Source organism: Orcinus orca, chromosome 8 (assembly GCF_937001465.1).
Source record: "Orcinus orca chromosome 8, mOrcOrc1.1, whole genome shotgun sequence".
Classification (NCBI taxonomy): Eukaryota; Metazoa; Chordata; class Mammalia; order Artiodactyla; family Delphinidae; genus Orcinus; species Orcinus orca.
The window spans coordinates 99,014,994-99,028,733 of NC_064566.1; the positions used below are offsets into that span (position 1 = coordinate 99,014,994).

At 47.8% G+C, this 13,740-nt stretch overlaps 1 protein-coding gene across 3 annotated transcripts in view; it reads left to right on the forward strand.

Moving 5' to 3' along the window:
• The window catches only part of UBASH3B (ubiquitin associated and SH3 domain containing B), a 141,356-nt gene that overhangs the window by 93,974 nt on the left and 33,642 nt on the right, over window positions 1–13,740 (forward strand). For 2 of the 3 annotated variants that reach the window (XM_004280688.4, XM_033407344.2), the window contains exon 2: window positions 13,368–13,421. In XM_004280688.4, coding sequence (XP_004280736.1) covers window positions 13,368–13,421 — 54 coding nt within the window. Of the gene's footprint in view, window positions 1–13,367; window positions 13,426–13,740 lie in introns of all 3 variants that reach the window. The other variant, XM_033407345.2, reaches the window with a different exon arrangement.

Below are 13,740 nucleotides of genomic sequence, written 5' to 3' on the forward strand. Positions count from 1 at the left end.
TTTAAATCTCCTATTCTTATTTTTCTTATTAAAGTACAGTTGATTTACAATATTGTGTTAATTACTGGTGTACAGCAGTGATTCAGTTATACATATATATACTTTTATTTTACATTCTTTTCCATTATGGTTTATCATAGGATATTGGATAGAGTTCTCTGTGCTATACAGTAGGACCTTGTTGTTTATCCATTCTGGACATAAAAGCTTACATCTGCTAATCCCACCTTCCCACTCCATCCCTCCCCCAGCCCCCTCCCCCTTGGCAACCACCAGTCTGTTCTCTATGTCCGTGATTCTGTTTCTGTTTCATAGATAGGTTCATTTGTGTCATATTTTAGATTCCACATATAAGTGATATCATATGGTATTTGTCTTTCTCTTTCTGACTTACTTCAGTTAGTATGATAATCTCTAGCTGCATCCATGTCACTGCAAATGGCATTATTTCATTCTTTTTTATGGCTGAGTAGTATTCCATTGTGTATATGTACCACAGCTTCTTTATCCAGTCCTCTGTCAATGGACATTTAAGTTGTTTCCATATCTTGGCTATTGTGAATAGTGCTGCCATGAACACAGGGGTGCATGTATCTTTTTGGATTACAGTTTTGTCTGGATATACGCCCAGGAGTGGGATTGCTGGATCATATTTTTAGTTTTCTGAGGAGCCTCCATTACTGTTTTCCACAGTGGCTGCACCAACTTACATTCCCACCAACAGTGTAGGAGAGTTTCCTATATTCCACACCCTCTCCAGCCACAAATACCTCTTGAAATAAGTGGCAGCAGAATGGGATTGGCTCTGGTAGAGTTTGGGCCACACATAAGACTCAGTGGTGTCCCTCTGCCTCACATCCTCCTTCAAAGGTCCACCCAAGAATGCCATGATAATAACCCATCCTCCTGGTCGAAGACCCTCAGCTTAATTCTTCAAATCCAGGGCTTATTTTTGTTTATCCATGTATTCCTTTGGAAACTGACCTCCATCCTTCAGTGGAGGGAGAGGCATGGGGGTGGCATGGGGGTGGGGTGGGAAAGAGGGATGCCGGCCAAGAACATGAGTTTGAAATGAGTTTGAAAATAAGACCCGTTTTGATCCCAGGACTGTCTTGAGCAGTGTTCTTAATCTTTCTACACCACAGTTTCATCGTGTATTAAGATGCAGGCAGTAATACCCACTCCACCAAATTGGCTTAAGGATCACATAAGCTGATACCTGGAAATGCACAGTACATACCAGGTGTTCCATTAAGGTTGGCTTCCTCCTCTTTCTGATATGTGCTTGTTGAAGTGGTCATGGGGTGACTTCCCTTAAGGGCAGGAGCCATGGTTTCCAAACATCTTTATATTCACAGCCCTCAGCATAGTGTCCGGCAACAGATCTGGACACGACACGTGCTGGTGAAGGAATATTTGAGTGAATGAACAAACAAATGAACTGTCATGAGTCGGATTGAGAAAGCAGTGCCGTCGTGTTTTGTAGCAAGTTCCCATGGAAGATTGTCACTGCACTTCGCCTCACTGTGAACCAGAAACAGTGGCCGCGCTGGTCCTGGCGTCCATCTGCTCTGAGGACGTGTGGCCTGGCGGCTGAGCACACACTTGAATGCCACACCTTCCTCTTCCCGGCCACATTCTGCAGCCTCTCTAAGCCTCACTTTTCCTACCTGTTCGGTGAGGGAAACAATGGCACCTACCCCAAAAGAGCTAGGGATTGAATGAGATCATTTCTATTTAAAATGTTAGTACATTGCCCGGCTTTTAGTAAACGTTCACTACATCTTAGCTAAGAAATCACTTGTTTGATGAGGTATGTGGTGACGGTGTATGGCGACAATGGCTCTGTTTGGTCTGTACTTTTCTCTGACACACAGATGCTGGGAGTCAGAGCCTCTTATGAAGATTTGGGCTGAAACTATTTCTGAGGGACTAAAAACCATCCCTGTTTAAGTATTTTTAGCTGATTCTAGTGGCTTGGAGAGGAAGGAGGTGGAAATGGGAGAAGGAAAAAAATTAATCTCTGCAACCTGGAATGATTCCTCCTTTTCATCTGTTTCTCCCAGATCCTTTATGGTGGGGCGTGGGTGGGGCTGTTCCCGCCATCCGCGTTAAATCCCACCTGCCAGTCACTGCGGCCAAAATCAACCTCATGGGCCCAGTCGTACCTCAGAGCTCTGGGCAAAAAAAAGCGGGTCAGAGTTCGGGTCACCCCTCTGCCGCACGCTGCTGTGTGAGCTGAACTAGAATTTGAACCTCTCTGTTCCCTCCTCCTCATCTGTGACATGACAGTAACAAGGATGCTCTGCCTACCTCTCAGGGCTGTTAGGAGGACCCAGGAGTGATCATATCAAGTCTTGAGCAAAGTTTCAGCCCTACTGTCGTGTTTATCGGTTGAGCCCCATCCTCCTTCTCCCTGGCACGTCCTACCTCCCTGAGCACAGTCACTTCTCAGCTTCCTGTGTCTTCCTGCAGGAGCTTTCCTGCCTTCCACACACCTCGGAGCACTTCCGCATTGGGCCACCGGCCTGAAAGGCGTCTGGGGGCTCCCTGTGGCTCTGTATTAACCTTCCCGCCCTCCACAGTGCCGCTCTTTTATGCCGTGGACACCTTTGCCCCCAAACCGGCTGGACTTTCCTCTGCAGGGATGCAGAGACTCTGCACAACAGACAATGCCCTTCCAGGGGTGCCTGATTTCCATGGTTTTCTATAGAACCCATAACCTAGAAACAGAATCTTCTGGACTGACAGAGAGTCAGAGACCGAAGCCTTAATGTGAAACTGAACCGAGCGGCTAGTTAGAGCCCAGACCTGCGTTCCATCCTCAGGTCTCTCGTAGAGGAGGAAAAGTGTATGAAAATACGCAGAAATGGTAAAGTCCCAGAGAGGAGAGAGGAGATAATCATCAAAATATAAATCTTGGCCATTTTTACTGAGCAAGATTTATAGGCAGGGGACTGGACTAAGTGGCACTACCACATTCGTGATTTCCTTTCGTCTGATTCTGGGATCCTTGAGTCCCCCGTTTGCTGTGTGTCCTCGGGCAAAACAGAGGCAGCTTCTGAGCCTCTGTTTCTCAGGGAATAATAATAGTTCAGCATGTACAGTGGATTGAACTTTTTTTTTTTTTTCGGTACGCGGGCCTCTCACTGCTGTGGCCTCTCCCGTTGCGGTGCACAGGCTCTGGACGCGCAGGCTCAGCGGCCATGGCTCACGGGCCCAGCCGCTCCGCGGCATGTGGGATCTTCCCGGACCGGGGCACGAACCCGTGTCCCCTGCATCAGCAGGCGGACTCTCAACCACTGCGCCACCAGGGAAGCCCATGGATTGAACTTTTAACACTTGTATCCTATTCCCTTGGGAGGTGGTTCAGCTATTATTTCTCCACAGCGGCGTGGGGAATAAAGAACCCCATAGGGAGCACTAGTAACAGGATCTCAGAGGAGGAAGGGGACCCTGGCCAGTCTCGCCAGTGCCTGATAACCATAGACACCCAGATCGGGGCTGGCTCTCCCTCCTCCCCTTGGATTCCTACAGTGAGCGGAAACTCTGTCCCTCCCTTGCTTAGGGCCTCTCAGTGACTCCCAGCTTCCTTCCTGATGGAATCTGAACTCCCCTGCCTGCCTCCCGACAATCTGGGCTGTGTCCCCCCTCAGTGGAAGCTCTCCAGACAGCCACACATCACTGGCTGGTTTTCCCTTTGTGCCTTTTCTTGTGTTACTGCCTTATCTGGAAAGCTTTTCTTTCTTCCCCCAAATCTCATGTACTCCTCAAGACCTTCCCAGATGGTTGGAGATTGTTTTAGCAAAGAGGGGAGCTGGTGCCCAGTCTTGAAATATTCCTATTAGCATGGAACTTGCAGACATTTATTCTGGGAAAATTGCAAAGATTGTTAGGTAATATGCATAGGCATCTGTACAGATGTTATTTTATTTTTTATTTTTTTGCGGTACGCGGGCCTCTCACTGTTGCAGCCTCTCCCGTCGCGGAGCACAGGCTCCGGACACGCAGGCTCGGCGGCCATGGCTCACGGGCCCAGCCGCTCCGCGGCATGTGGGATCTTCCCGGACCGGGGCACGAACCCGCGTCCCCTGCATTGGCAGGCGGACTCTCAACCACTGCGCCACCAGGGAAGCCCCAGATGTTATTTTTAAGTACCTAGTATATGCCAGATGCTGTGCCGAGCTCTTCAAATACGTGATCTGTTATTGATATTAGTCATCATTGTATCCTACAGGGTAGGTATCGTTGGCCCCATGGAAGAGGCTGGGAAAGCGAATCCTCAGATTAACTTGTCCGCAGTCCCACAATTAGTAAGAGGTGGGCTCCCAAGAATGTGCTCCTTTTACACGGCAAACACTCCCTTGTGCCTCCATGCAGAAACTCATTGGTCTTAGGGGGAGGAAAGGACTTGTCTAGATCCCAGGGAGACTTAGAGGCAAAGAGAAATGTATTTTCTTATGTCACCACCCATGGTCTAATGGCTGGTTTCCCCATTACAAATGGCTTCCTCCTTAACAGCAGAGGCCAGAGCCCCAGCCCCTTCTTAGCAGGAACAAAACAAGGCCTCTCCCTCCGCATGGCCGCTGGGCCCACCACATAAAAACACCAGGGGACCTAAGCAGCATTTTCCCTGCTAAGCACCCCTTGTGGAGAGCGGCCTAATAGGCTCTTTATGGGTTGGGAAGTAGAGCCTTGGTGATAGGAGAGAAAGAAGGGCTTCACCGCAGGTTGAAGTTCTTCCACTGGAAAGCCTTCTTAAGCCCCCAGATAGCTCAGCATTTTTTTTTTTTCCATCTCTGATTAGCTTCATATAAAAGCCCACAGCTTTTTCTTCCCGTTGATCGGCCTTTTGGTGGTAGCATCCCCAGCCCCCTGGCAGGCCTGCTCTATCCCATTGATTGTTAGATGCATGGCTCTCAGGCCATTAGCCCCGGCCAACTGAAAGGGTTCACCGCCAGGAGACTGATTGTGAAACTGGGTCTTTATGATCAATATGTCGTCCTCCATTAGGTTCATTTCCTCCGAAGGAAATGGGTCGGGCCATTAGGGTTTCTGTGTATTGATGGGCCTCTCACTGCCCCCACTTCAGCTTCACAGGGAGGAGACCAGAGCCAGCAAAGACTTTGGAGACGTACTTGCTAGACTGAACTGCCCAGGCTCTTTGCAAGCCTGTCTTACTGGCCTTGGTGACCAAGAGTAGCCAGAATCCCATGTGTGAAAGTGACAGAATAAATGATTTTGTTATATAGGAAAGAGTGACCAACTCCACCAGGTACAGAAAACATGGCATAAGTTTGGGCACAGCTGGAAGGACTTTCTGAGCACAAGGGCTATTAAGCAAAAAAGAAACATTGTTGAATCCCCTTTTCTTAAGGTCTGTAAGAACAGGAAAGATTCTTTCAAAGATACAACCTTGAAGAAAGTACAACCTTGTCTGGTCCTAAGGAGGAACGGACAGGATGGTCTCAAGATCCTTTGTCAACACAGACACAGTTTATCACTTCTAGTTACTTCTGAGGACCTCAAAACACTTTATAAATGTCCCATCTCTCTTTCTCAACCTGCTTGTGTGCAGTTTCATCACCTCCTCTTTGGAGATGAAAAAACGAAACCTCCAAATTGGGAAATGACTTCCTTCGGGGAAATGGCAGCTGCAAACCAGCGCCCGTGTTCTAGCTGCAGGGATCCACTGGGACAACAGTATTTGGCCTGTCCTTTAGTTTTATTTAACTTTTACTAAAATAGCACCACTGCCCCCTCCTTGGCTTGCGTAGCTCTTAGCTGCTCCGCAAACGCTCCCCCACATTCATTTGGCCTCTGATCATCAATTAAAAGTGGGATTAAATCTGTAAGGATCTTATTGGCCACTGGTAGCCAAGAGGGTAACCATATCAGAAACTGAAGTCTCGATTAATAGGCAGTAATGGGTGAGGGGGCTGCAGGATGTGAATTCAGGGGGTTACGCTGGTTACTCTAGAAGCATCTCCCATCGCTGGCCACTGGGGAGCCTGGACTCCTGTCTGCTCTGTATTTTGTGTTCATCCACCCCATCCTCATACCCTCCTGCTCCTGATGGGGGCTCTGCTCATGGGGGATACTCTCTCTTGCCATGAAGTCCCATTACAACCTGGAAGGCACCCCAGATCTCCAGGATCACACCCAGTGAGAGGTTTAGGGACCACTTCTCCCCGGGTTTCCAGAGAGGATGGAGTTTGGAGGCCATTGGCTGAGATGCTGCCCAGGGTTCTAGGCTCATGCTTTGTTTTTGGTTTTTTTTGCGGTACGCGGGCCTCTCACTGTTGTGGCCTCTTCCGTTGCGGAGCACAGGCTCCGGACGCGCAGGCTCAGCGGCCATGGCTCACGGGCCCAGCCGTTCCACGGCATGTGGGACCTTCCCGGACCGGGGCACGAACCCGTGTCCCCTGCATCGGCAGGCGGACTCTCAACCACTGCGCCACCAGGGAAGCCCTAGGCTCATGCTTTGACTACTCAATATACTCCTTTGACTGATGCAGACTTTGGTCACTGCCTCCAGAACCAGCCCCTGGATTGGGACCACCACAGAGGTGACTGGACAGCTGACCTGTCAGGGTAGAGCCACCCAGATCCAGGGAGGCTCCTAACAATACTGGCTTCACCATTTGTCATGAGGCTTAACGTCTAAGTGCCTGGTACATAGAAGGCCTTCAATTGTGGACTTCCTTATCCTTACTTTTCTCCTACTAGAGAACAAAGATGCAGAGTTACCTGTTTGCACTTTGTTCTCAGGACAGCTCTCAGCTGCAGGCAGCCTCACGCTGCCTCAAATCATCCATAAAGAAGCTGGCACTGGGACTTCCCTGGTGGCGCAGTGGTTAAGAATCCACCTGCCAATGCAGGGGACACGGTTTGAGCCCTGGTCCAGGAAGGTCCCACATGCTGCGGAGCAACTAAGCCCGGGCGCCACAACTACTGAGCCTGCGCTCTAGAGCCCGTGTGCCACAACTACTGAAGCCCCGCGTGCCTAGAGCCCCTGCTCCGCAAAAGAGAAGCCACCACAATGAGAAGCCCGCGTGCTGCGATGAGTAGCCCCCGCTCACCGCAACTAGAGAAAGCCCACGCACAGCAGCAAAAATAAATAAATAAATAAATTAAAAAAAAAAAAAAAAAGCTGGCACTGAGCAGGTAACTCTTCATGGAGCACAATAAAAGCCTCTGTATTTCCACCTAAAACCACATTACAAAGCACCGTCTGCTTTGCAGATACACTCTAAAAGAATTCCTCAATTTGGCTTCGTGGCGCCAGTGGCCTCTTTATATGACTAGATTCTCCAACCAAGAAAAATAGAAGTCGTCGGATTCTATCTGTTGGCCCCGGTCTAGTGCAGATCCTGGAAAAGGAATGAGATATCTGATTAATTGGGTCATCTTTTAATTGAATTCACAGTATTAGATGTTGCAAATTTATCAATTGGTATCCTGGATGCTGTGAACATTTTTAAAAAATCCTATATTAGCTTCAAATGTTTCTAAAAGTTGAGATTGTCTTAGCTACACAAAAGAATGATACCATTTAACTTTGGTTGCACAGGGAGTGTTACCCACTTGGAGGATTACCTACTTGACCCCTTGTCTCTTTTCCTGCACAAATAAGTCCTTAGTCACAGAGAACCAAGGCACAGAGCAGATGGGATGCCAAGGCCACGAGCATGCATCTACCAAAGCCAAGGACCGAACAACTTCAAGTAACTGGAAAGTTCAACAAATTCGTTTTCTACTTAATTGAATCAAGGTCTTACTATTTTGAGGAAATATATTACTATTTACATTACTATATAATGTAAATGCCTGTTGTTTCTCACTACAGGTGTCAGATATTTGAGTTTTGTCAAGTGCAATAAAGTAAGGGATTCACTCCCCTCTATGAGTGAGAGATGAGTCAGCGTGGAGAACCTAGGGGTCTGGGTAACCTGTCTGCTTAAGCCATGGATGGCTTGAGTATTTACTGACCTCAGTATTGAACAAGTTTGGAGCTGAAGGTATTCCTTAGACAGGAAATAGGAATTCAGTGGGGAGCCTAAAAGAAGTGTCTGGCTTCCAAACAGAGACAAGGAATCATAGTCAAGCTAACAGAGAAAGCTTTTGGGATATGGTACCCTAAACCAGACCCAGAGTCTGTTAATGATACTTGGTGTAGATGTCGTTAGTCCAGACCCCCAGATTCTCCAGGGGACAGTAACTGAACTCATCACCCATTACCACCCCAGCCCAAACTTGTTTCTACCCCGCATTCTCACTCAGGGGTGTCTGCGCCATCCACATAGGCCTTCAAGCTACAATTGCTAACCCGTCTCCAAGCTTCATTCAGTCAACAACCCAAACATCTTAGGCAACGTCCCCACCCTCATTATAGTTCAAGACTCAGTGTCCCTCTTCTGATCGATTGTCAAGGTCTTTTAAATAGTCTCCAGCATACAGTTTATCTCCCTTGAATCTGACCCTCACATGCAAATCTGATCGTGCCTTCATTGTTCCCCGCTGCATAAAACAGTCAGGTCCAAGCCCTAAAATAGCACAAGGACCTTTGTGAGCTGTCCCCTTTCCAGCTTCATTTTTACCTTCTTCAAGCCTTGCCGTTTTTGCTCTAGTATCACCAAATTCTAACTTCCCCGCCCATACAGTGCTGTCTCTCACCTTCCTATATTAGCTCTTGATGTGGTCTTCGCTTCAGATGCCCTTCTCTCCTTGTGGATTTCTCTAGCCAGCTCTGACTCTGCTTTGAAGATCCAGATCAATCATTGTTTCTTCCCAGACGGATTCCCAACCTTCTCAGTTCATAGCACCCTTAGAGTCTGAGTAATTTTTACATAGAGCTTGTAGACCAACATAAATACCTAATGGTTCTGTGTATTTAGTAGCTAGATCCAAACAACTCAATAAGTCGCTCCTAACAATTTAAGGACCGTGTGAAAAAATAATACACAAAATTGAAAGAAAAATAATATTTTTATTTCATTCTTAAAGAATTGCGACTACTTACTAATGACACGTGTGTATGTATAACTGAATCACCTTGCTGTACACCTGAAACTATCACAACATTGTTGATCAACTATACTCCAATATAAAATTAAAAGTTTTAAAAAAAAGAAATTGTAACTACCTCGAACTAGTAGCTTATGGGATGCCCAACAGATGATGAAGGTGGCTTTGTTTCCTTCCAAAATTAGCAATTTCCCATGGCACCTCTGAGTTTGCTGTGGCATCCTGACCTAGGGTAGCTTTGTGGACAATGTGAGAACCTCAGCCCCCCAGAATGCCCCACTACCGAGTTAGCATCCCTATTCAGAGCAGCCCTAGCACACCCGGCCCATCTCTTATGGCCATTAACGTATCGCCTTGTAAGAAGCTGCTTGTATATCTGCGTTCTGAACTCTTTGAGGTCCAGGATCGTCCTTCCCTCTTCTTTGCTTGCTGGTGATAACACAGTGCCTAGCACACAGCTGGTTCTCGGCTGAGAAGACCTGAACTACTGAGAGTGTCCGAGACCTTCGTGGAACCCAGAGCACCAGGGTGGCTGCAGAGGAAGTCAGCCTGGGTGACAATTAAGCAGGAAATTCCAGTCTGGCTCAGAACGTGTGTTTTGAAGAGGGAGTGAGGATCCTGCTGGACCCGGACATGGGACCAGCCCAAATCCACTCATCAGGCCCGAATCCAGCCGAGGGTACCAGAGACCATGGTCTCTGAAAGGGCTCCAGCCAGTCAAACTTCAGCTGAGACAGCGACACCCAATAAACTCTTGGTTTTATTTTTGGTGTATTGGTCCATTTGGTTTCCTGCTAAGAGTTCCTTGGGAGGAGAAGGAAATAAAGAGAAAGGTAGGAAGAAAGTAGGAGGGAAGGAGGGTGGAAGGGAGGAAGGAAGGATGCTGCTTTGCCTCCCACAAACTGTGACCCTGGTGGTTGGGTAGAGCCATGGTTCTGGGGCCAGAGCCACCACGGACCCAAAATTCAACCGAGCTGCGGGCAGACAGTGGCAGGAATCCCAGCCCCCGCAGCCGCAGTAAAGCAAGGCTATCAGTGTGCGCTACTCGTTCCTCCCCATCTGGCTAATTTCCTCACGGCTGCGTGCCTGAGTTTTTTGATGAGCCATTGCTTTTATCTGCTTTGTGCTCTTCCTCCCCATCATTAGGCATTAGAGTTTGCATCACTTTTTTTTTTTCCACACTCTGCTAAGAATGAACCCTAGACATAATTGGGAAGGTTAGGACCAGGGTCCGAAGTCAAATTTGTGCTCTCATGTAATAGCAGAATCTCAGTAGTTCACACGTCCCTCTGATTCTTACCATGAAAGTCCCAACTCAATGGCTGCTATGATCCAGGAATCTCTCCTTGGAGTTTAAAGGGATATTTCCCCTTTATCTGCCCAGCGGGCTCTGCCGACTTCTGAGTCACTCTGAGGGTAGCAGCTGTTCAAGCTCAGCCTGGCGTTTGGGGTCTACCCCACACACCCCACGGTTCTTGGCATTTACCCCATCGGTGGACCATGGAGGTGGCAACTCTATGGCAACAGGCTTTCCTCAGTGGGATGGAGCGGAGAGATGTTCTGCCACTGCCTGTGTTCAGTCTGTTTTGTGGGCAGAGTTCTGGGAACAGACTCAGCACAAACCTCCATCAGCCTGGCGGTGGCTGAAGGAGTAGCAGAGCTCAGCCTCTGGCTCAGGACCCGAGGGACGCAGTGCTGTCACTCCTCCTACAGCCTCCTGCCTAGAGAATCACACACCTGTTTCAGATCGGTAACTACTTTCTAGAAACTTCTCCAAAACAAAACAAAGCCAAAAAGCCACTTTAAAGCACATTACTGCCAGGACGTTCTTTCCGGAATCTAACGTGAGCCCCTTGTGCTATTGCCAAAGCTTCTTTTACTTTGGCTGACCCTCGCTAGGAAAGCTACAACGATATGATAACCTTCCATAACGCTGAGGACCTCTCAGACTTGTCTTCTTCAGAAAAAAGAACTGGTGTTTCCTTAGCCTTTCACCACGGCCTTATCACCCAAACCTTTCATTATCTTTCTCAATTGTATCTTTGAATCCTCTCCAGCACTTGGCTTTTGAGTTACAGGGACCATAACTTAATGAGATCTTTCATTTCCAGAGGACATTCCTAGTGCTGAAGGAAAAATAAATTAAACTTAAGATAAAATATATTTCTTTGGCGGAAGAGCCTAGGAAAAAAAATATTGGGTCTTTTATATAAATAGCACATCGTACTGCAAGCGAGCTTTCCTTTTCCCAATTGTTTTTGAAACAATGGGTCTTTTTTTTGGTGAACTTAATCCCTCAAAGATTCTAACCTCTAAAAGACCATGTTTTGTGTTCTTTTGTGGGTACACGGCTTGAGGATTTGAAAAAAGCACAACAGGTGACCTCGGATTATCTAGTAAGTGGTAAAGGAAACAGGGCTTGCATCTTGGCAACAATTAAGCACCTTATGCAGGTGTGGGAAGGAGTTTCCTGTGTTTCCAGCTTTTTCGGCACCGGCTTCTCTTCCAAGGGGTTTTGAGGTCTTCCTTCTTCATAACCTCATCTTACTGTAAGTAGGCTTGTCTTCTAGAATGCAGTTCTACTTAGCTGTGCAGATTTTTCTATTCTGATCATTTGGTATTTGTGCTCCGAGTTTCGTGGGGGAAAAGAAGGGATTCTCTTTGGACTGTGGAAAAGAGCAACTGAGGCTGGCCTTGAATCAGGCTGGAAACTGCCCTTCACTCAGCACTCACTGCAGCCAGGCTGCCCTAAGCACGTGACTTGTCTTCCTTTACCTGAATTTCCCCCTGTGTCAAGTGAAGAAATTGGGGCCCCAGTTGATGTCTTAGGTCCCTTCCAATCTGACCCTCTGTGACTGTCACAGCATCATGGGTTCTCATTGCTCCAGAGAGGTACCAGGAAAAGGCAGGAGGAGTTGGGTTCAGCAGACAGTCAGGAAAAGGGTGCTTGGGAAGAGCATCAGTTTAAACTAGAAATTCCTGCCCTCTCTTCTCTCTCCCAAGGACCCTGAATTGGGGTAGTATAAAGGGATAGGAATAACCAATTATTGATCGCCTCCAGTGAGTCAGGCACTGTTCAAGGCTCCTCACTGTAGAGGAGAGGTACTCAGTGAATTCCATCACCACAGCCCCTCACACCCAGCCCACCCCGCCCTCCCCCTTGGCTCAGCCCAGATCAGGTGTCCCAATCCTATGTGCTTAAGGTTCTCTGTGCTCTCCCCTCATTGCACTGACCACCCATGTAATTAAATAATTATTTGTGCAATTGACATTTTCACGCCTGCTCAACTGAAAACTCCCTGAGGGCAGGGACCATATAAGTCTTGTGTTTCAGTGTATTCCTGGAGCCTAGCACAGTGCTGACAAAGTCATAGCAATTCAGTAGGTATGTACTGAGCAAACATAAACTTGAATGCCTGAACGGACGGACAAGTAACAAAGCTGGATACAAACCCAGAACTATTTGGCTTTTGGAGACCTGTCTGACGTTTCAGAAGCGCTCTCCTCGTACGCTCGTGTGCAGGGCAGTGACTCGCTGCCAGCGCCACCCTGTGATCCTGCCCCACCATGCACAGAACTTTGAGTGTTTCTCCCACAGTGGGAGTGATAGCCGCCCATCTCCAGCCAGCCCCTTTTACCAAGTGCTACTCGTCCCCAAAGACGTCTGTAAAATTGTTGGAGACGATAGATCCAGTTGGAGGCTGCTGGTGGTAGTTGGAGGAAAGTGGGAGGAGGCACTGGATTTAAAGCAGACCAATTGTCCTTCTGGGCATTTAACCTCAAGTCTCAATGGCCTCAATAGAAAGTGGTGGGGGGGGTGGGGGGGGATGAACTGGGAGATTGGGATTGATATATATACACTAATATGTATAAAATAGATTAATAAGAGCCTGCTGTATAAAAAATAAATAATTAAAAAAATTTTTAAAAAGCACCATTTTCTAGCACACTTTGCCAGGAGGCTGCGAATGAGAAAATGTTCTGTAGGGGATCTGGGTCAGGAAGAGTGAGTGGGTGAAAGGGAAGGAGGGAAAAGCAAGACATGACAACCTTTAGGGAAGCAAAAATAAAAGTCTAATGTGGAAATGGCTAAAAATAGAGGGCATGGGCTGTTAGGCTGCGTGCAAATCCAATGCTAATTACATGGAAATTAATCACAAGTCCTAATGTCCCTGTGCCTTGCTGTGACCCCTGGGGGGGTGCCCTGCTGCAGGTGTCTCCCCTACACCCTTGAGGAGGCTTAACAGTGCCTGCTTCACACCCAACTCTTGCCACTGCAGTGGGAAAAGCTGATAGGAGGCTAAAAATACTAACAATAGAAATCTGATTTCTTCTTCCAGACAAAAAGCCTTGGCATCCACAGGAGGAAGAAGTGTTCAGGCAGCATGTGACTGGTTGGTATGAAATAAATAAATTGAGAAAATAGCATGTAATTAACTCTAAGTGTATGTGGATGAGCAGGGATGTGCAGCCTGTGTCTAACGGGCCCTTTGGGGGCGGGGGGGGGAGGGGAAGGATCCCAAAGACCATGTGACCAGCCTGTGCGTCAAGCCCTTCGCCGCCCCCGTCCTGGCCCCAAAGTGTGCTCTCCTCAGAGCTGTCAAAGAAATTCAGAGCATTTCCAAGACAGAGCCTCTGTCATGCTTTCCGCCCCCTCCTCCACTCACTTAAAGATTCATCCTAGATATCGGGCAAATGGATCTAGAAACATCC